This window comes from Bufo gargarizans, chromosome 3 (assembly GCF_014858855.1).
Source record: "Bufo gargarizans isolate SCDJY-AF-19 chromosome 3, ASM1485885v1, whole genome shotgun sequence".
In the NCBI taxonomy this organism is placed as follows: domain Eukaryota; kingdom Metazoa; phylum Chordata; class Amphibia; order Anura; family Bufonidae; genus Bufo; species Bufo gargarizans.
In genome coordinates, this window is record NC_058082.1 from 332,589,823 (window position 1) to 332,614,400 (window position 24,578).

General features: G+C 45.5%; 1 protein-coding gene across 1 annotated transcript in view; it reads right to left on the reverse strand.

Moving 5' to 3' along the window:
• LOC122931571 (tetraspanin-18-like) overlaps positions 1 to 24,578 on the reverse strand; it is a 100,664-nt gene that overhangs the window by 48,814 nt on the left and 27,272 nt on the right. Inside the window, exon 4 of the mRNA XM_044285646.1 lies at positions 8,113 to 8,307. Within this exon, the coding sequence (XP_044141581.1) occupies positions 8,113 to 8,307 (195 nt within the window). The remainder of the gene's footprint in view (positions 1 to 8,112; positions 8,308 to 24,578) is intronic.

The following is a 24,578-nucleotide window of genomic DNA, read 5'->3' on the forward strand; positions in this document are numbered from 1 at the left end:
AACTGTGCACATTTCACAGTGGTCTTTTATTGTGGGAAGTCTAAGGCACACCTGCGCAATATTCATGCTGTCTAATCAGCACCTTGATATGCCACACCTGTGAGGTAGGATGGATTATCTCGGCAAAGGAGAAGTGCTCACTAACACAGATTTAGACAGATTTGTGAACAATATTTGAGTGTAATGGGTCTTTTGTGTATGTATAAAATGTTTCAGATCTTTGAGTTCAGCTCATGAAAAATAAGAGCAAAACCGAAAGTGTTGCGTTTATATTTTTGGTCAGTGTATTATAGTTTTGTCAGACAAGATTAAAAAAAACTTGTAATTTTGTGCATTTAAATCTCTGCTCTATTATCAGTTATTGGTAGCATTCTCTGTAAGTGTGTACACAGAGATAGCTAGCAGTCTCTGATAAGACTGTACTACAGAAACATAAATGCATGATTTTCTGAATCTTTTCTCATAAAACTATATATCAATCTGCTCAGTTCTATAACATCCTCTCTGCTCTATAACATGTAGCCTGCAGGATGCGCTGCATTTTGTAATTAGCGGTCCCCTTTAAAGGGGTTGCCCACATTATTTTTATATTTGTTGAAATTGCCTTTGGCCTGATTGAATAATAAAAGAACTTACACTAACTTTTCCAGTTCTCTCACATGCTATATGCCACTGAGGCCAGTAATTAACTGAAGTAAGGTGCTTGCAAGTTACATAATCATTTGGTTATTTTAATTGGTTCACAACTAGAAAGATATCACTTTTGCAATGGTTTGCTGCAGCATCACTAGGTCTTGGTCTCCCATGACCCATTAAGACTGCCAAAAACTGCCATAAATAAAAGTGAAAGCTGGCATAGATTTTAGTTATTTTTTTCTCCAGGAGACTTTTGGTAAATTGGAACACCAGTCTTAGTGAATCTGTACTATAACTTTTTGTACAGTACATGCCTGATTACAATATAGTTCTATATACAACCTGCCAAAATTAAAATTAAATAAAAAAAACTAAAATTATAATTAAAATACATTTTAATTTCATCTAGTGTCTGCAAAATACATGCCAAAATTAAAAAGAAAATTCAATTCCTCCATTTGAATTTTCTTTTCCAAGTCCAATCTGGGTAATAGTGTCAAAAATAAATAGCCTTTTTTGTTTTAAATTTCCACTTTGCCAATTGATTCTCCTCTTCCTATAGTGGGTTTTTCATGTCAAAATCATAAATCAAATGAAAACACCAAGTAGAAACTGAAAATGATAGATTGAGATTTAAATTTCATCTCTTGCAGGCATTTTCCTTGCCAAAAGTCAAATGAAAAAGAAAGCCCATTTGAATTTTCATTTTAACGTTGTACTAGCATTCAGATTTATTTAAATGAGCAGTAGTGGGCGTGGTGCAGTATGTAAAATGCTTAATTTATTGAATTCCTGACTGAACAGACAGTGACTCTGTATGTCCACTAGAGGGCGATGTGCTTCTCCACATTTCAAACAGCTAACACAGGATCAAGTTTATCATTCCAACAGATAACGCTGTGACAGTGAAATCTTAGTACTGTGCGGAATGCATAGGATAAGATTATGAGTCTAATAGATGGCGCCCTCTTTTTAAGGAGTTAATTATACTAGGATTATGATTGGATCATAAACGTTGCTGCCCTGTTAACCCCCTAGATACCGTGGTGCCTAATCACCCGCAGCATCTATGGGGTTAATCCGCTCTGCATACTTGAGTGAGGATGTGATGGACGTTGCTCCAGAAAAGTTCCAAGAAGCTTAAAAAGTAACAAACTATGGTACACATATGTCATGTGCCATAATCGGTGACTTTTTTACATCCATATAGTGGCATAAAACTATATTAGTAAATGTCCTCCATTGTGTCTGTGTGACCAAAAATCAGGGTGCATGACTTGCAGAAACGCAGAGCATCCTTGGCATCACTGTGCTGATTTGTGGGAGAGTTCAGACCCCATGATCAGTATTGATGGCCTACAATCGCGCTCAGCAACCTTCGGCCAGGGGTATAGCTATAGGGGGTGCAGAGGTAGCAGTCGCTACCGGGCCCAGGAGCCCGAGGGGGCTCTAAGACACCTGTGCTGCTTAAGAACACACCGGTATTATACAGTACATTCTGATCAAGTCACTCTTATGGCATGCTGGGTAGGCGTTTTAATTTTCAATTGAACAGTTTCAATTTTTGCCTCAGGCACCGCAAAGGCTATGTATTTCACTGCCACAAAGCACAGAGGGAAGGGGGGCCCAAGCTGAACTCTTGCATCGGGGCCCATGAGCCTTTAGCTACACCACTGCCTTCAGCACTCCAGCTGCTGTGAAACTACAACTCCCAGCATGCACATTTAGGCCTCCTGCACACAAACGTGTGTGCCCCGTGGCCATGCTGCGCCCCCGCAAATTGTGGGCGGCAATGCACGAACACCGACAGTGTGGCAGCCGCAGCGGAAGGCGGACCCATTCACTTTAATGGGTCCACAATCCACCCATTCCACAAAAAGATAGGACAATTTGTCCGGAACGGAAGTATGAATATTCTACAGCTGAAGAAGGGAACTATTGGTTCCCTGTCTCTCCATTCCGGGTGCTTCTTTATGACGTAGATTATGTCAGCACACCGCCTGCAATGTTACACCAGAGCAGAACTGCCAGAAGAGGCCTGTCTGCATCGCTGCATGATTATCGTGGGACCCCTATGGGACAGGTTAGCTGAGACCGTCCTTCCCTTTTCTGTTCATGTGCCCGAAAACTGACCCCTGGCCCTAATATTGATATCCAAACTGTAATATTGACCCCTTACACTAATACTGACCCTAACGGTAATTATATCCCTAATCCTAATACAGAGCCAGACCATAATACTGAAGCTAACCTTATTACTAATCCTAATATGGATTATCCTAATAACGGTAACCGTAATACTTACCCTATTATTAATCATAACCCTAAGGCTCCTTTCACACTAGCGTTCGCTGGTCCGCTCGTGAGCTCCGTTTGAAGGAGCTCACGAGCGGATCCGAACGCAGCCGTCTAGCCCTGATGCAGTCTGAATGGAGCGGATCCGCTCAGACTGCATCAGTCTGGCGGCGTTCAGCCTCCGCTCCGCTCGCCTCCGCACGGACAGGCGGACAGCTGAACGCTGCTTGCAGCGTTCGGGTGTCCGCCTGGCCGTGCGGAGGCGTGCGGATCTGTGCGGATCCGTCCAGACTTACAATGTAAGTCAATGGGGACGGATCCGTTTGAAGATGCCACAATATGGCTCAATCTTCAAGCGGATCCGTCCCCCATTGACTTTACATTAAAAGTCTGGACGGATCCGTCCGAGGCTATTTTCACACTTAGCTTTTTTTAGCTAATATAATGCAGACGGATCCGTTCTGAACGGAGCCTCCGTCTGCATTATTACGATCGGATCCGTTCAGAACGGATCCGATCGAACGCTAGTGTGAAAGTAGCCTAAGGCTACTTTCACATTAGCGTTTTTTGCGTATCCTTCAATAATACAACTGCATGCATCCGTCTTGAACAGATCCAGTTGTATTATGTCTTCTATAGCCATGACGGATCCGTCATGAACACCATTGAAAGTCAGTAGGGGCGGATATGTTTTCTATTGTGTCAGAGAAAATGGATCTGTCCCCACTGACTTATTGTGTGTCAGGGCGGATCCGTCTTGCACCACTCCACATCGCGGACAGAAAAACACTGCTTGCAATAGGGATGCAACCAAATTGAACGGAATGCATTTTGGTGCATTCCGTTTCGTTAAGTTCTGTCCCCATTGACAATGAATCGGGACAAATCAGAAGCGTTTTCTTCCACTATTGAGCTCCTATGACGGATCTCAAAAGCTGAATTGAAAACGCTAATGTGAAAATAGGCTAAGGGCAAAAAACGGATCTGCAAAAAATAAGGATGTCGTCCATGTGTATTCTGTATTTTATGGAACAGAACAGCTGGCCCCTAAAAGAACAATAATAGGACATGTTCTATTTTTTTCTGCTGAACGGACATATGGAAACAGAATGCACATGGAGTACCGGAAAGAAAATAAGTTTGTGTGCAGGAGCCCTAAAATTGACCCTAACCTTAATACCGACCAAACCCTGACACTTAGGGGTAGGGGTCATGCACTTGAACATATTTTCTTTCCGTGTTCGTTTTTTTTGTTTTTTTGCTAAACCATTAATTTCAATGGGTCCGCAAACAAAATGAAAGTTACTCTGTGTGCAATCTGTTTCCGTTTATTTGTTCTGCAAAAAAATGGCACATGTCCTATTATTGTTCGCATTATGGACAAGGATCTCAAAAGACTGTTCTATTAGGGTCCAGTTGTTGCGTTCTGCAAAATACGGAATGCATATGGACGTCATCCGTATTTTTTGAGGATCCGTTTTTTACAGACCGAAAAATACATACATGCACAAAGAGGACCGGCACTCGCTGAAGTAGAATGATATTTCAATATTTAATGGTCACATACAGAAGGCAAGTGACGCGTTTCGGCTACTATGAGCCTTTTTCAAACATGTTTGAAAAAGGCTCATCATAGCTGAAATGCGCCACTTGCCTTCTGTATGTGACCATTAAATATTGAATAATCATCTACCTGAAGCGAGTGCCGGTCCTCTTTGTGCAAGTACGTGAGGTTTTACCCTGGACGCGCGCACCGCATCTCTGACACACGGAGTGCCGACTGTGTCTTCTCCGCAAAATAAATACAGTCGTGTGTATGAACCTTTAGGCTATTTTCACAATAGCGTTTTAAATTCAGCTATTGAGATCCGTTTTTTGCGGACCACAAAATACATACAGTCGTGTGCATGAGCACTTACCCTAAGGGCTCATGCAAACAAATGTATATATTTTAAGGTCCGTAAAACACGGATCCACAAAAAATACGGATGATGTCTGTGTGACATCCGTATTGCATCTGGTTTTTTTTTTTGCAGACCCATTATAACAATACCTGTCCTTGTCTGCAACATGGACAAAAATAGGACATGGCTGCACTATTACTGCATTCCTGGCCAAAGGTTGCTGAGCGCGATTGTAGGCCATCAATACTGATCATGGGGTCTGAACTCTCCCACCAATCAGAACAGTGATGCCAAGGATGCTCTGCGTTTCTGCAAGTCATGAACCCAGATTTTTGGTCACACAGACACAATGGAGAACATTTACTAATTGTTTTATGCCACTATAGTGATGTAAAAAAGTCACAGATTATGGAGCATGACATATGTGTACCATACAGGGAGTGCAGAATTATTAGGCAAATGAGTATTTTGACCACATCATCCTCTTTATGCATGTTGTCTTACTCCAAGCTGTATAGGCTCGAAAGCCTACTACCAATTAAGCATATTAGGTGATGTGCATCTCTGTAATGAGAAGGGGTGTGGTCTAATGACATCAACACCCTATATCAGGTGTGCATAATTATTAGGCAACTTCCTTTCCTTTGGCAAAATGGGTCAAAAGAAGGACTTGACAGGCTCAGAAAAGTCAAAAATAGTGAGATATCTTGCAGAGGGATGCAGCACTCAAAATAGTCAACAGGGTCGCAAGAAGCGTGTGGAAAAACCAAGGCGCAAAATAACTGCCCATGAACTGAGAAAAGTCAAGCGTGCAGCTGCCAAGATGCCACTTGCCACCAGTTTGGCCATATTTCAGAGCTGCAACATCACTGGAGTGCCCAAAAGCACAAGGTGTGCAATACTCAGAGACATGGCCAAGGTAAGAAAGGCTGAAAGACGACCACCACTGAACAAGACACACAAGCTGAAACGTCAAGACTGGGCCAAGAAATATCTCAAGACTGATTTTTCTAAGGTTTTATGGACTGATGAAATGAGAGTGAGTCTTGATGGGCCAGATGGATGGGCCCGTGGCTGGATTGGTAAAGGGCAGAGAGCTCCAGTCCGACTCAAACGCCAGCAAGGTGGAGGTGGAGTACTGGTTTGGGCTGGTATCATCAAAGATGAGCTTGTGGGGCCTTTTCGGGTTGAGGATGGAGTCAAGCTCAACTCCCAGTCCTACTGCCAGTTTCTGGAAGACACCTTCTTCAAGCAGTGGTACAGGAAGAAGTCTGCATCCTTCAAGAAAAACATGATTTTCATGCAGTACAATGCTCCATCACACGCGTCCAAGTACTCCACAGCGTCACTGGCAAGAAAAGGTATAAAAGAAGAAAATCTAATGACATGGCCTCCTTGTTCACCTGATCTGAACCCCATTGAGAACCTGTGGTCCATCATCAAATGTGAGATTTACAAGGAGGGAAAACAGTACACCTCTCTGAACAGTGTCTGGGAGGCTGTGGTTGCTGCTGCACGCAATGTTGATGGTGAACAGATCAAAACAGTGACAGAATCCATGGATGGCAGGCTTTTGAGTGTCCTTGCAAAGAAAGGTGGCTATTTTGGTCACTGATTTGTTTTTGTTTTGTTTTTGAATGTCAGAAATGTATATTTGTGAATGTTGAGATGTTATATTGGTTTCACTGGTAAAAATAAATAATTGAAATGGGTATATATTTGTTTTTTGTTAAGTTGCCTAATATTTATGCACAGTAATAGTCACCTGCACACACAGATATCCCCCTAAAATAGCTAAAACTAAAAACAAACTAAAAACTACTTCCAAAAATATTCAGCTTTGATATTAATTAGTTTTTTGGGTTCATTGAGAACATGGTTGTTGTTCAATAATAAAATTAATCCTCAAAAATACAACTTGCCTAATAATTCTGCACTCCCTGTAATTTGCCACTTTTTAAGCTTTTTGGCACTTTTTTGGAGCAACGTCCACCACATCCTAACTTAAGTATGCATTCAGCACAGTACTAAAATTTCACTGTCACAACGCCATCTATTGGATTGATAAACTTGATTAGCTGTGTTAGCTGTTGGAAATGTGGAGAAGCGCATCGCCCTCTAGTAGACATTCAGTCAGGAATTAAATAACAGCATTTTGCATACTGCACCCCGCCCACTACTGCTCATTTAAATGAATTGTTAAAATGAAAAATCAAATGGGCTTTCTTTTTCATTTGACTTTCGGCAGGAAAAATGCCTGGAAGAGATAAAATGGAAATCTCAATCTACCATTTTCAGTTTCTACTTGGTGTTTTCATTTGATTTATGATTTTGACATGAAAAACCCACTATAGGAATAGGAGAATCAATTGACAAAGTTGAAATTTAAAATGAAAAAGGCTATTGATTTTTGCATTGATTTTTGACACTATTACCCACACTGGAGTTGGAAAAGAAAATGTAAATGGAGGAATTACATTTTCTTTTTAATTTTGGCATGTATTTTGCAGACACTAGATGAAATTTAAATGCTAAAATGTTATTTTAATTATAATTTTAGGTTTTTCAATTTCATTTAAATTTTGGCAGGTTTTACCCCCATACTATACAGTTGCAAAAAGTGAATGTATTGTTATTGTCTATATTGCTGGCTTTATTAATTTTTCCATCACATTAGACACTGCTCATTTCCTGGGGTTACGACCACCCTGCAATCCATCAGCGGTGGTTGTGCTTGCACACTATAGGATAAAGCACTAGTCTATGCACACTCCCGTGGTCCTGGCCACCAGAGAGGATGGAGCTTTTTCCTATAGTGTGTAAGCACGACCGCCACTGTTGGATTGCAGGGTGGTAGTGACCATGGAAATGAGCAGTGTATAATGTGATGAAAATTGAATCAAGCCAGCAAAGGAAGCAATATGGACAATCACAATACATTAGTAAGTGCCTTGTATTAAATTTCTCTACATTATAATTGTCATTTGCAGACGTGAAACAAACCCTTTAAGTCTACAGAAGCCCCTAGCAGGCATAAATTAGATTTGTAGGCACATGGAATGACAGAGATGCAATCTTATTAAGAGGCACATTTCCCTCCAGGGCACAGAAGGCACACTCAATAAACCTCCACCATAATCTCTGATGAATATTCTCTGTGATGTAATCCCATGTGTATGTTAACATCCATAATCATATCATCTATTTTTCTTTGGAGAACATCTAAACCATTTCATCACACTTCTGTTTTTGAAGACTTTCTACACATCAGACTCACCACTAAGAGCAGTGGTTTATTCTCTCGGATTGCTCCAAAACATCCCAGGAATCCAAGCAGTGAAAGTGCCAGCCCAACAATTAGTAGGGTGTAGCCACCAGCACTTAATAAAGGGTTTGAAGTGATAAGAGTCTGGAATCCATCAGGATCAGCAACAATCCATATTCCTATTCCTAATAGACAAATGCCTCCCAACTGCAAGAAGAAGTGCAATATATTATCTGATGAAATAGTACAAGATAGCAACAGTACATAGTGACAATATTTTCATCAACTGAATATGCATGAAATATGTTTATGTCCTGAAGTTAAAGAAAATTAAAGCTGTCTGCCCAAATGGCTTTAATAAAAAAAATATATACTATCATATAGGGACAGCACCGTGGCTCCCCTGCAGCACTATGGACATACAGTAATTTTGAATGTGACAATATCTGCATTTTCTTTATATATTTTTGCATATTTTCCTCCCACACTCTAAAAAAAAATTCTGAAGGTGAATTGCTTCCTGACGCAGTGCTGCCTTTTCATGTCTTAATGGAACATGCCAGTGCTTTCCCATATCATCTATCTCACTCCTTTCCCCAAGTATGGACACATCAGAACAATGCCGGACTGGGGTACCTAGGGCCCACCAGTAAAATTTATTTTGGGGGCCCACCGTACGGATACATTCAAATATAATAAATAATCTAACAAGTTTTTTTTATATGAACATCTGCTGGTTGTGGTGCCCTGCATTGAATATATGTATTTAGTGCAGTAAGTCTACTGTGTTATGTGCCACTTGTGCAGGGGGTGGGAGACTAGGGGCCCACCTTGCTCAGGGGTCCACCGGGGGATTCCCCTGTACCCCTGTGGGCCAGTCCGAGCCTGCATCAGCAGGGAGTGAGCAGACCCCAAACAATCTGTTATTTACTAGCTGTCCTGTGGACAGGTAATATATATATATATTTTTTTTAAGATAACCTTTACAAGCCACAAATGCACCACACAATTACACTGATGCAAATAAACATAATTACAGTTGCCCTAATGGAAATATGCCTCTGGGGTTTCTACAACTGTTCAGCCATAACATTAAAGTGAAGTGGAATTAGGCTACTTTCACACTAGCATTTTTGCTGGATTTGGCAGGGTTCAGCAAAAACATCAGATGGCCACAGAGTGGCACAATTACAGAGTGTGGAGGTGGTGGCAGCAGCAGCATCAGGAGGAGGCCACAGAGTTGCACAATGACAGTGGAGAGGTTGCAGCAGCATCAGGAGACCATAGAATGACAAGGTGACATATTGGGGTGTTGGGTGACAATACGAGTACCTGCTGAAGATGGGTGAAAGAAGGAGCACTTGGCATCAGATGTGTGGCATCAGGCAGGTGGCAGCATCAGAAAAGTAGCTGAGGCAGGTAGTGTTGAGAGTGAATATTCGAATAGCAAATTTTTATCTCAAATACCGCAACTTAATTTGCGAATATTCCGAATATAGTGCTATATATTAGTTATAGTGAATATTCGTCATTTTTTCCCATCTGAAAACATGATTCCTCCCTGCTAGGGATGAGCGAACTCGAACTGTATAGTTCGGGTTCGTACCGAATTTTGGGGTGTCCGTGACACGGACCCGAACCCGGACATTTTCGTAAAAGTCCGGGTTCGGGTTCGGTGTTCGTCGCTTTCTTCGCGCTTTTGTGACGCTTTCTTGGCGCTTTTTGAAAGGCTGCAAAGCAGCCAATCAACAAGCGTCATACTACTTGCCCCAAGAGGCCATCACAGCCATGCCTACTATTGGCATGGCTGTGATTGGCCAGAGCACCATGTGACCCAGCCTCTATTTAAGCTGGAGTCACATAGCGCCGCCCGTCACTCTGCTCTGATTAGCGTAGGGAGAGGTTGCGGCTGCGACAGTAGGGCGAGATTAGGCAGATTAACTCCTCCAAAGGACTTGATTAACTGATCGATCTGCAGCTGTGGATCATTGAGCTGCTGATCCTCAATTGCTCACTGTTTTTAGGCTGCCCAGACCGTTTGTCAGTCACATTTTTCTGGGGTGATCGGCGGCCATTTTGTGTCTTGTGGTGCGCCAGCACAAGCTGCGACCAAGTGCATTTAACCCTCAATGGTGTGGTTGTTTTTTGGCTAAAGCCTACATCAGGGTGAAGCTGTCACACCAAGTGCATTTAACCAGCAATAGTCTGTTCATTTTTTGGCCATATACAAAATCAGGGGCAAGCTGCGCCTGTCACCAAGTGCATTTAACCCTCAATGGTGTGGTTGTTTTTTGGCTAAAGCCTACATCAGGGTGAAGCTGTCACACCAAGTGCATTTAACCAGCAATAGTCTGTTCATTTTTTGGCCATATACTAAATCAGGGGCAAGCTGCGCCTGTCACCAAGTGCATTTAACCCTCAATGGTGTGGTTGTTTTTTGGCTAAAGCCTACATCAGGGTGAAGCTGTCACAGCAAGTGCATTTAACCAGCAATAGTCTGTTTATTTTTTGGCCATATCCCAGTCTAATTCTGTCACTAAATCCATACCGGTCACCCAGCGCCTAAATACTAGGCCTCAAATTTATATCCCGCTAAATCTGTCCTTAGTGCTGTAGCTGGGCGAGTTATTTAGTGTCCGTTCAAGCACATTTCTTGTTCTGGGTTGAAATACAATTCCCAATTTAGCAATTTCATAATTTAGTGGTTTCTGCTATATCAGAGCTATTTGAAATCTATCCCTAAAAGGGTATATAATATTCAAGGTGCACATTGGGTCATTCAGAATAACTTCACACACACCCGCTACTGTGTATTTCCAAGTCTAATTCTGGCACTAAACCCATACCTGTCACCCAGCGCCTAAATACTAGGCCTCAAATTTATATCCAGCTAAATCTGTCCCTAGTGCTGTAGCTGGGCGAGTTATTTAGTGTCCGTTCAAGCACATTTCTTGTTCTGGGTTGAAATACAATTCCCAATTTAGCAATTTCATAATTTAGTGGTTTCTGCTATATCAGAGCTATTTGAAATCTATCCCTAAAAGGGTATATAATATTCAAGGTGCACATTGGGTCATTCAGAATAACTTCACACACACCCGCTACTGTGTATTTCCAAGTCTAATTCTGGCACTAAACCCATACCTGTCACCCAGCGCCTAAATACTAGGCCTCAAATTTATATCCCGCTAAATCTGTCCTTAGTGCTGTAGCTGGGCGAGTTATTTAGTGTCCGTTCAAGCACATTTCTTGTTCTGGGTTGAAATACAATTCCCAATTTAGCAATTTCATAATTTAGTGGTTTCTGCTATATCAGAGCTATTTGAAATCTATCCCTAAAAGGGTATATAATATTCAAGGTGCACATTGGGTCATTCAGAATAACTTCACACACACCCGCTACTGTGTATTTCCAAGTCTAATTCTGGCACTAAACCCATACCTGTCACCCAGCGCCTAAATACTAGGCCTCAAATTTATATCCCGCTAAATCTGTCCTTAGTGCTGTAGCTGGGCGAGTTATTTAGTGTCCGTTCAAGCACATTTCTTGTTCTGGGTTGAAATACAATTCCCAATTTAGCAATTTCATAATTTAGTGGTTTCTGCTATATCAGAGCTATTTGAAATCTATCCCTAAAAGGGTATATAATATTCAAGGTGCACATTGGGTCATTCAGAATAACTTCACACACACCCGCTACTGTGTATTTCCAAGTCTAATTCTGGCACTAAACCCATACCTGTCACCCAGCGCCTAAATACTAGGCCTCAAATTTATATCCCGCTAAATCTGTCCTTAGTGCTGTAGCTGGGCGAGTTATTTAGTGTCCGTTCAAGCACATTTCTTGTTCTGGGTTGAAATACAATTCCCAATTTAGCAATTTCATAATTTAGTGGTTTCTGCTATATCAGAGCTATTTGAAATCTATCCCTAAAAGGGTATATAATATTCAAGGTGCACATTGGGTCATTCAGAATAACTTCACACACACCCGCTACTGTGTATTTCCAAGTCTAATTCTGGCACTAAACCCATACCTGTCACCCAGCGCCTAAATACTAGGCCTCAAATTTATATCCAGCTAAATCTGTCCCTAGTGCTGTAGCTGGGCGAGTTATTTAGTGTCCGTTCAAGCACATTTCTTGTTCTGGGTTGAAATACAATTCCCAATTTAGCAATTTCATAATTTAGTGGTTTCTGCTATATCAGAGCTATTTGAAATCTATCCCTAAAAGGGTATATAATATTCAAGGTGCACATAGGGTCATTCAGAATAACTTCACACACCCGCTACTGTGCATTTCCAAATCTAATTCTGTCACTAAACCCATACCTGTCACCCAGCGCCTAAATACTAGGCCTCAAATTTATATCCCGCTAAATCTCTCGTTACCGCTGTCCTGTTGTGGCTGGGAAAGTTATTTAGTGTCCGTCAAAGCACATTTTTTGTTCTGGGTTGAAATACAATTCCCAATTTAGCAATTTCATAATTTAGTCGTTTCTGCTATATCAGAGCTATTTGAAATCTATCCCTAAAAGGGTAGATCATATTGAAGGTGCACATAGGGTCATTCAGAATAACTTCACACACACGCTTCTGTGCATTTCCAAGTCTAATTCTGTCACTAAATCCATACCGGTCACCCAGCGCCTAAATACTAGGCCTCAAATTTATATCCCGCTGAATTTGAATACAATACATTGGGCCAAATAATATATTTGTTGTTGTGGTGAACCATAACAATGAGAAAAACATCTAGTAAGGGACGCGGACGTGGACATGGTCGTGGTGGTGTTAGTGGACCCTCTGGTGCTGGGAGAGGACGTGGCCGTTCTGCCACATCCACACGTCCTAGTGTACCAACTACCTCAGGTCCCAGTAGCCGCCAGAATTTACAGCGATATATGGTGGGGCCCAATGCCGTTCTAAGGATGGTAAGGCCTGAGCAGGTACAGGCATTAGTCAATTGGGTGGCCGACAGTGGATCCAGCACGTTCACATTATCTCCCACCCAGTCTTCTGCAGAAAGCGCACAGATGGCGCCTGAAAACCAACCCCATCAGTCTGTCACATCACCCCCATGCATACCAGGGAAACTGTCTCAGCCTCAAGTTATGCAGCAGTCTCTTATGCTGTTTGAAGACTCCGCTGGCAGGGTTTCCCAAGGGCATCCACCTAGCCCTTCCCCAGCGGTGAAAGACATAGAATGCACTGACGCACAACCACTTATGTTTCCTGATGATGAGGACATGGGAATACCACCTCAGCATGTCTCTGATGATGACGAAACACAGGTGCCAACTGCTGCGTCTTTCTGCAGTGTGCAGACTGAACAGGAGGTCAGGGATCAAGACTGGGTGGAAGACGATGCAGGGGACGATGAGGTCCTAGACCCCACATGGAATGAAGGTCGTGCCACTGACTTTCACAGTTCGGAGGAAGAGGCAGTGGTGAGACCGAGCCAACAGCGTAGCAAAAGAGGGAGCAGTGGGCAAAAGCAGAACACCCGCCGCCAAGAGACTCCGCCTGCTACTGACCGCCGCCATCTGGGACCGAGCACCCCAAAGGCAGCTTCAAGGAGTTCCCTGGCATGGCACTTCTTCAAACAATGTGCTGACGACAAGACCCGAGTGGTTTGCACGCTGTGCCATCAGAGCCTGAAGCGAGGCATTAACGTTCTGAACCTGAGCACAACCTGCATGACCAGGCACCTGCATGCAAAGCATGAACTGCAGTGGAGTAAACACCTTAAAACCAAGGAAGTCACTCAGGCTCCCCCTGCTACCTCTTCTGCTGCTGCCGCCTCGGCCTATTCTGCTGCTGCCGCCTCGGCCTCTTCCTCCGCCTCTGGAGGAACGTTGGCACCTGCCGCCCAGCAAACAGGGGATGTACCACCAACACCACCACCACCACCTCCGTCACCAAGCGTCTCAACCATGTCACACGCCAGCGTTCAGCTCTCCATCTCACAAACATTTGATAGAAAGCGTAAATTCCCACCTAGCCACCCTCGATCCCTGGCCCTGAATGCCAGCATTTCTAAACTACTGGCCTATGAAATGCTGTCATTTAGGCTGGTGGACACAGACAGCTTCAAACAGCTCATGTCGCTTGCTGTCCCACAGTATGTTGTTCCCAGCCGGCACTACTTCTCCAAGAGAGCCGTGCCTTCCCTGCACAACCAAGTATCCGATAAAATCAAGTGTGCACTGCGCAACGCCATCTGTGGCAAGGTCCACCTAACCACAGATACGTGGACCAGTAAGCACGGCCAGGGACGCTATATCTCCCTAACTGCACACTGGGTAAATGTAGTGGCAGCTGGGCCCCAGGCGGAGAGCTGTTTGGCGCACGTCCTTCCGCCGCCAAGGATCGCAGGGCAACATTCTTTGCCTCCTGTTGCCACCTCCTCCTTCTCGGCTTCCTCCTCCTCTTCTTCCACCTGCTCATCCAGTCAGCCACACACCTTCACCACCAACTTCAGCACAGCCCGGGGTAAACGTCAGCAGGCCATTCTGAAACTCATATGTTTGGGGGACAGGCCCCACACCGCACAGGAGTTGTGGCGGGGTATAGAACAACAGACCGACGAGTGGTTGCTGCCGGTGAGCCTCAAGCCCGGCCTGGTGGTGTGTGATAATGGGCGAAATCTCGTTGCAGCTCTGGGACTAGCCAATTTGACGCACATCCCTTGCTTGGCGCATGTGCTGAATTTGGTGGTGCAGAAGTTCATTCACAACTACCCCGACATGTCAGAGCTGCTGCATAAAGTGCGGGCCGTCTGTTCGCGCTTCCGGCGTTCACATCCTGCTGCTGCTCGCCTGTCTGCGCTACAGCGTAACTTCGGCCTTCCCGCTCACCGCCTCATATGCGACGTGCCCACCAGGTGGAACTCCACCTTGCACATGCTGGACAGACTGTGCGAGCAGCAGCAGGCCATAGTGGAGTTTCAGCTGCAGCACGCACGGGTCAGTCGCACTACAGAACAGCACCACTTCACCACCAATGACTGGGCCTCCATGCGAGACCTGTGTGCCCTGTTGCGCTGTTTCGAGTACTCCACCAACATGGCCAGTGGCGATGACACCGTTATCAGCGTTACAATACCACTTCTATGTCTCCTTGAGAAAACACTTAGGGCGATGATGGAAGAGGAGGTGGCCCAGGAGGAGGAGGAGGAGGAGGAGGAAGAGGGGTCATTTTTAGCACTTTCAGGCCAGTCTCTTCGAAGTGACTCAGAGGGAGGTTTTTGGCAACAGCAGAGGCCAGGTACAAATGTGGCCAGCCAGGGCCCACTACTGGAGGACGAGGAGGACGAGGATGAGGAGGAGGTGGAGGAGGATGAGGATGAAGCATGGTCACAGCGGGGTGGCACCCAACGCAGCTCGGGTCCATCACTGGTGCGTGGCTGGGGGGAAAGGCAGGACGATGACGATACGCCTCCCACAGAGGACAGCTTGTCCTTACCCCTGGGCAGCCTGGCACACATGAGCGACTACATGCTGCAGTGCCTGCGCAACGACAGCAGAGTTGCCCACATTTTAACCTGTGCGGACTACTGGGTTGCCACCCTGCTGGATCCACGCTACAAAGACAATGTGCCCACCTTACTTCCTGCACTGGAGCGTGATAGGAAGATGCGCGAGTACAAGCGCACGTTGGTAGACGCGCTACTGAGAGCATTCCCAAATGTCACAGGGGAACAAGTGGAAGCCCAAGGCCAAGGCAGAGGAGGAGCAAGAGGTCGCCAAGGCAGCTGTGTCACGGCCAGCTCCTCTGAGGGCAGGGTTAGCATGGCAGAGATGTGGAAAACTTTTGTCAACACGCCACAGCTAACTGCACCACCACCTGATACGCAACGTGTTAGCAGGAGGCAACATTTCACTAACATGGTGGAACAGTACGTGTGCACACCCCTCCACGTACTGACTGATGGTTCGGCCCCATTCAACTTCTGGGTCTCTAAATTGTCCACGTGGCCAGAGCTAGCCTTTTATGCCTTGGAGGTGCTGGCCTGCCCGGCAGCCAGCGTTTTGTCTGAACGTGTATTCAGCACGGCAGGGGGCGTCATTACAGACAAACGCAGCCGCCTGTCTACAGCCAATGTGGACAAGCTGACGTTCATAAAAATGAACCAGGCATGGATCCCACAGGACCTGTCCGTCCCTTGTCCAGATTAGACATTAACTACCTCCCCATAACCATATATTATTGGACTCCAGGGCACTTCCTCATTCAATCCTATTTTTATTTTCATTTTACCATTATATTGCGAGGCTACCCAAAGTTGAATGAACCTCTCCTCTGCCTGTGTGCTAGGCCTAAATATATGCCAATGGACTGTTGCAGTGGTGGCTGACGTGAAGCCTCATTCTCTGCTATGACATGCAGACTGATTCTCTGCTGACATGAAGACAGATTCTCTGTTACGGGACCTCCCTCCTCTGCCTGGGTGCTGGGCCTAAATATATGCCAATGGACTGTTGCAGTGGTGGCTGACATGAAGCCTGATTCTCTGCTATGACATGCAGACTAATTCTCTGCTGACATGAAGCCAGATTGTCTGTTACGGGACCTCTCTCCTCTGCCTGGGTGCTGGGCCTAAATTTATGACAATGGACTGTTGCAGTGGTGGCTGACGTGAAGCCTGATTCTCTGCTATGACATGCAGACTGATTCTCTGCTGACATGAAGCCAGATTGTCTGTTACGGGACCTCTCTGCTCTGCCTGTGTGCTAGGCCTAAATATATGCCAATGGACTGTTGCAGTGGTGGCTGACGTGAAGCCTGATTCTCTGCTATGACATGCAGACTGATTCTCTGCTGACATGAAGCCAGATTGTCTGTTACGGGACCTCTCTGCTCTGCCTGTGTGCTAGGCCTAAATATATGCCAATGGACTGTTGCAGTGGTGGGTGACGTGAAGCCTCATTCTCTGCTATGACATGCAGACTGATTCTCTGCTGACATGAAGACAGATTCTCTGTTACGGGACCTCCCTCCTCTGCCTGGGTGCTGGGCCTAAATATATGCCAATGGACTGTTGCAGTGGTGGCTGACATGAAGCCTGATTCTCTGCTATGACATGCAGACTAATTCTCTGCTGACATGAAGCCAGATTGTCTGTTACGGGACCTCTCTCCTCTGCCTGGGTGCTGGGCCTAAATTTATGACAATGGACTGTTGCAGTGGTGGCTGACGTGAAGCCTGATTCTCTGCTATGACATGCAGACTGATTCTCTGCTGACATGAAGCCAGATTGTCTGTTACGGGACCTCTCTGCTCTGCCTGTGTGCTAGGCCTAAATATATGCCAATGGACTGTTGCAGTGGTGGCTGACGTGAAGCCTCATTCTCTGCTATGACATGCAGACTGATTCTCTGCTGACATGAAGACAGATTCTCTGTTACGGGACCTCCCTCCTCTGCCTGGGTGCTGGGCCTAAATATATGCCAATGGACTGTTGCAGTGGTGGCTGACATGAAGCCTGATTCTCTGCTATGACATGCAGACTAATTCTCTGCTGACATAAAGCCAGATTGTCTGTTACGGGACCTCTCTCCTCTGCCTGGGTGCTGGGCCTAAATTTATGACAATGGACTGTTGCAGTGGTGGCTGACGTGAAGCCTGATTCTCTGCTATGACATGCAGACTGATTCTCTGCTGACATGAAGCCAGATTGTCTGTTACGGGACCTCTCTGCTCTGCCTGTGTGCTAGGCCTAAATATATGCCAATGGACTGTTGCAGTGGTGGCTGACGTGAAGCCTGATTCTCTGCTATGACATGCAGACTGATTCTCTGCTGACATGAAGCCAGATTGTCTGTTACGGGACCTCTCTGCTCTGCCTGTGTGCTAGGCCTAAATATATGCCAATGGACTGTTGCAGTGGTGGGTGACGTGAAGCCTCATTCTCTGCTATGACATGCAGACTGATTCTCTGCTGACATGAAGACAGATTCTCTGTTACGGGACCTCCCTCCTCTGCCTGGGTGCTGGGCCTAAATATATGCCAATGGACTGTTGCAGTGGTGGCTGACATGAAGCCTGATTCTCTGCTATGACATGCAGACTAATTCTCTGCTGACATGAAGCCAGATTGTCTGTTACGGGACCTCTCTCCTCTGCCTGGGTGCTGGGCCTAAATTTATGACAATGGACTGTTGCAGTGGTGGCTGACGTGAAGCCTGATTCTCTGCTATGACATGCAGACTGATTCTCTGCTGACATGAAGCCAGATTGTCTGTTACGGGACCTCTCTGCTCTGCCTGTGTGCTAGGCCTAAATATATGCCAATGGACTGTTGCAGTGGTGGCTGACGTGAAGCCTCATTCTCTGCTATGACATGCAGACTGATTCTCTGCTGACATGAAGCCAGATTGTCTGTTACGGGACCTCTCTGCTCTGCCTGTGTGCTAGGCCTAAATATATGCCAATGGACTGTTGCAGTGGTGGGTGACGTGAAGCCTCATTCTCTGCTATGACATGCAGACTGATTCTCTGCTGACATGAAGCCAGATTCTCTGTTACGGGACCTCTCTCCTCTGCCTGTGTGTGTGCTGGGCCTAAATATATGCCAATGGACTGTTGCAGTGGTGGCTGACGTGAAGCCTGATTCTCTGCTATGACATGCAGACTGATTCTCTGCTGACATGAAGCCAGATTGTCTGTTACGGGACCTCTCTCCTCTGCCTGTGTGTGTGCTGGGCCTAAATATATGCCAATGGACTGTTGCAGTGGTGGCTGACGTGAAGCCTCATTCTCTGCTATGACATGCAGACTAATTCTCTGCTGACATGAAGACAGATTCTCTGTTACGGGACCTCTCTCCTCTGCCTGGGTGCCGGGGCCTAAATATCTGAGAATGGACTGTTCCAGTGGTGGGTGACGGGAAGCCAGATTCTCTGCTATGGAACCTCTCTCCAATTGATTTTGGTTAATTTTTATTTATTTAATTTTTATTTTAATTCATTTCCCTATCCACATTTGTTTGCAGGGGATTTACCTACATGTTGCTGCCTTTTGCAGCCCTCTAGCTCTTTCCTGGGCTGTTTTACAGCCTTTTCAGTGCCGAAAAGTTCGGGTCCCCATTGACTTCAATGGGGTTCGGGTTCGGGACGAAGTTCGGATCGGGTTCGGATCCCGAACCCGAACATTTCCGGGATGTTCGGCCGAACTTCCCGAACCCGAACATCCAGGTGTTCGCTCAACTCTACTCCCTGCTTCTTGCTTGTGGGCCAATGAGTCATTGGCGCACAAGCAACTTAAGCAGGGAGGAATTATTACTTTAGATGGGAAAAATTACGAATATTCTAAAAAACTAATATTTAGAGCAATATAGCTAATATAGTGTTATATTTGTTTTTTATAATATTTGCAATACTCTAAAACAAGAATATATAGCAATATAGCAAATATAAAAAACAAACAAATGGTGAGCAATTTAGCTAATATAGTGCTATAATCTTCTTTGTCTAATAGTTGCAATTTTTTTTCTCATCTTAAGTTCAGATTGGAAAAAAATTACGACTATAAAAAAAAGATTATAGCACTATATTAGCTAAATTGCTCTATATTGTTTTTTTTTATATTCACTATATTGCTATATATTCTTATTTTAAAATATTATGAATATTCAGAAAAATCAATATAGCACTATATTAGCTATATTGCTCTATATATTCGTTTTTTTAATATTCTTCATTTTTTTCCATCTGAAGTCATGATTAAGTAACTTAAGCAGGGAGGAATCATGACTTCAGATGGAAAATAAAATGACAAATATTCTAAAAAACGAATATATAGCACTGTATTCTATAGTGCTATATATTAGTTTTTGACCCACGTCTGTATTGATCGCGTAATATTCGCATATTACGCGATCATTACCTTGCCGATTTTTCAAGTAAAAAAATTAAAATAAATGTAGAATACAGTCCTGATCAAAAGTTTAAGACCACTTGAAAAATGGCAAAAAAATCATATTTAGCATGGCTGGATCTTAACAAGGTTACAAGTAGAGCTTCAACATGCAACAAGAAGAAATGGGAGTGAAACAAAACATTTTTTGAGCATTTAATTTAATGAAAACAACAAATAAACTGAAACAGGCTGTTTTTCAGCTGATCAAAAGTTTAGGACCACACCTCCCAAAAAAAAAATAAACCCCCCCCAAAACAGAACTCCAACTTCCAAACATGAACTCAGTAATGAGTAGCTCCGCCGTTATTGTTGATCACTTCAAAAATTTGTTTCGGCATGCTTGATGCAAGCGTTTCCATGAGGTGAGTGGGAACATTTTTTCAAGTGGTGAAGACGGCCGCACGAAGGCCATCTACTGTCTGGAACTGTTGTCCATTTTTGTAAACTTCCCTTGCCATCCATCCCCAAAGGTTCTTAATTGGATTTAGATCAGGGGAACACGCAGGATGGGCCAAAAGAGTGATGTTATTCTCCTGGAAGAAGTCCCTTGTCCTGCGGCCATTGTGTACTGTAGCGTTGTCCTGTTGAAAAACCCAGTCATTACCACACAGACGAGGGCCCTCAGTCATGAGGAATGCTCTCTGCAACATCTGGACATAGCCAGCGGCCATTTGACGCCCCTGCTCTTCCTGAAGCTCCATGGTTCCACTGAAGGAGAAAGCACCCCAGACCATTATGGCGCCCCCTCCACTGTGGCGCGTATAAAACATCTCAGGTGGGATCTGCTTGTCATGCCAGTAACGTTGGAAACCATCAGGACCATCAAGGTTAAATTTTTTCTCATCAGAGAATAAAACTTTCTTCAACCTTTGAATGTCCCATGTTTGGTGCTCTCTTGCAAAGTCCAAATGAGCAGTTCTGTGGCGTTCAAGGAGACAAGGTCTTTGAAGATGTTTTTTGTTTTTGAAGCCCTTCAGTCTCAGATGCCGTCTGATGATTATGGGGCTGCAGTCAGTACGGGCCTTAATTTGGGTCGAGGATCGTCCAGTGTCTTGACGGACAACCAATTGGATCCTCCGGCTCAGTGCTAGTGACATTTTTTTGGGTCTTTCACTTGACTTACTGCTTCCCACCTCAGCAGTGATGGCACGCTGTGAGAGACCCTGCTTATGCAGTTCAACAACCCGACCACGTTCAAAAAGGGAGAGTTTTTTTGCCTTTGCCATCGCAACTTGTGACTACCTGACAGAAAATGACAATGAATCCACATCTTTGCACAGATTTGGCCTTTTAAAGGCATGTGGTCCTAAAATTTGGATCAGCTGAAAAACCGCCTGTGTTAGTTTAATCGTTATTTTCAATTAATTGAATGCTCAAGAAATGTTTTGTCTCACTCTCATTTCTTCTTGTTGCATGTTGAAGCTCTACTTGGAACCTTGTTAAGATCCAACAATGTAAAATATGATTTTTTGAACTGATCCTACCCCCCACCCCACCGCAGCAGCCATGGCAGTGGAACGAGAGCCCCCCGATCAGACCTGCAAGAGGATGGACGATGGCGCAGATAGGCAGCAGCCAACTCACTACATTGGATGTCTCTATAGTAGTTCAGTTTGTCCTCCTTCTCAGCAGGTGTAAAAAAAAGGCCCCCATTTTGAACTTGTAGTGAGTGTCCAACAAAGTGGAGAGCCAGAAGTCATCCATCTGCCGAATGGTAACAATTTGGCTGTTACTACGCAAGCAAGTGAGAATGCATCAAGCCATTTACACAAGTGACTCGGAAGGACTCCCTGCCTCCATCTCCACTACATACTGCCACAGTGTTTCTGGGTCCTCTGCCTCGTCTTCCTCATCCCCCTGTAGCTCCCCTGGCTGCTCCTGCTCCTCCTCTCATGTCACCTGTGTGGAAAAACCACCCATTTCACTACACATTTCTTGTGCTCCAATATCCTCCTCCTCCTCCTCCAGTTCAGCCCGCACAGGGCTCATATGGCCGTGAGATCTAGGCGCCACATCTCCAGTCCCCTGACCAGCCAGATTTACCAGCATCTGTTCCAGGACATAAAGCAGTGGAATTACGTTGTTCATCCCATATTCCTGGTGACTGACAAATAACATGGCCTCCTCCAAGGGCCTGAGCAAACGTCAGGTGTCACGCATGAGCTGCCACTGGCTGACATCAAAGAGAGTACTCATGTCCGCTTGGATCATTAGGAAATCGTTTATGGCCTCTGTTCGTATAGTCGGTCCAACATATGGAGGGTGAAATTCCAACGGGTGGAAACGTCGCATGTCAGCCTATGTTGGGGGATGCCGTTCTGGTGCTGCAGCTCAAGGAGGGTGTGCTTTGCGGTGTACGAGTGCATGCAAAGTTTCCTGGCCATTTTTAGGATTTCTTGCAGATGGGTGGAAGACTTAACGAACCGCTTGCCAACCAGATTGAACACTTGTGCCTTGCCGGGCGCATCCTTGACGCAGCACCGGCACCATGTTCTTCCCGTTGTCGGTCACCATAGCTCCGATTTAAAATTGTCACGGAGAAAGACAGGATTTGATTTCTTGATGAAGGACACAGAGCAGCTCTTTCCCTGTGTGACTATTTTCGCCCAGGCAAATGAGGTGCAGAACAGCGTGACACCACCGTGCCCTGCACATGTGGTATGCTGGAGGGGCACTGTGAATTGTTCCTGCAGTGGATGCTGAGGACACGGTGGAGGATGAGGAGGCAGAGGCGGACATTGTCGCAGGACCAACAGCGTGGCAACGTGGAAGCAGAAGCGGTGTCACCTAGCCAAGTTACTGGTGTGGCTGTGCAGGAACCACATTCACCCAGTGCGCCATAAAGGACATGTATTGTTCCTGTCCCTTGGAAAGAGATGGACTGCAGCACCAGCAACTTGGACTGGAGCACATTCAGCTTCTGCGCCATTGGATGAGTGCACACATACTATTGTCTCTTGGCAATCGCGTCGGTGATCGATTGCTGATGGAATGACTGACGAGGAGTAGGAGGAGAAGGAGCATCAGTACCAGCAGATGATGGGAAGGACAGATAGCTCCCTTCAGCTGAGGTGGTGGAGCCTTGACTGCCTAAAACCGGGTGCGTGCCACTGGGTGATGCAGGCAGGCCGGATCACCACTTCGGAGCCACGGTTCTCCCAGACCACTTTATGGTGACGCTGCATATGTTGACGCAGTGCCGTGGTGCCAACATTGGCACCCTGGCCAGGCTTCACCTTCTGCCCACAGATTCTACATATGGCTGTCACAGCAGACAGGATACAATATACACAGGATATAAACAAACAAGTGTCTAGGCAAGAAGCTGGGGATAGAGGTCACCTCCTGACAAATCCCTACCAGCTCTCCCTAGACTTCTATGCCCACATTCAGACCCTGAAGGTGGGAAGGAACGTGTCCTCGTGCCTAGGCTGAAGATTCATTCCCTAAAATCCCTAAGATGGTGAAAGGGGGAAAGAGGCAGCCTGCTCCCTCAGGACCTGGTGGGGGCAGGCGTCTCTCTAACAGCCTAGACGGACAACCACAAGAAAACAAAACCAACTTATCTTGTACTGAGCAGGAACAGCAAATCCTTCCTTCCTCTGAGCCAGACAGAAGTTATAACCCGCACAGGACACTGGGAGTGGGCGTAATTTAAACTTAAACCAATGACTCCACCCAGTGCACCTGAAGGGAGGCGGATATAGCTCAATTTCTAAACAAAAACAAAAAGGCTACACACGTGCTGCTAACCTGGCAGACCTCGGCACATAGCCTGAGCAGGACATGACAATGGCCATGTTCACTCCCTTCGGTGGTGTAATGACCGACGTCACGCACAGGGAGGAAAACAGGGAAATCCCTGCCCAAGGGAGAGGGAAAGGTGGTGACCCCTAACTCACCTTGCGGCTGGCACCTGACTGCCCTGACGTCCCTAGACGGGTTCCTCATCCGTGCGGCGATCACGTGCCTAAACCCTGGCTTTCCCTGAAATGAGCCCTAGATAGTGAACGGGCCGGTGGGATCGCTAGTCCGCACCACTGCACTAAGAGGGAAACACCAGGGAGAGGACAGACAAATACAGACAAACACATACACCCAGGTGGGCAACCACAGCAGTCCAAAAAGGTCCAACAGGGATCCGGAGGGTAGCGTTCTGCATCAACAATCAGAGAACGCAGCCACACAGCTCCAGTGGGTCGGAATAGATGTCCAGGCAGGAAGCTCTATCTCTGGCAACCAGAGAAGTGTGAGACAGGAATATAAGGAGGTTTGGGAGTGCTGGACAAGCAACAGCTGAGGAGAAGGAGCTACGGATCCCTGAGTGAGCCAAAAGGGTTTGCAAAGCAAACCCAGAAAGCTACCATAAGGAAAACAGCCTTATCTTAAATAGAGCGTGCGGCCAACCGCTGCGACTTCCTGACCCCGGGTATAACGGAGTCAGGCGTGGTTCTCGATACCCTCGTGACAGGTGGCTTAACAAAAATCTGCCACACCGCCGAGTAGGTGATTTCACTCCCAACACTACACACTGACTGAATGCTACCGCCCCTG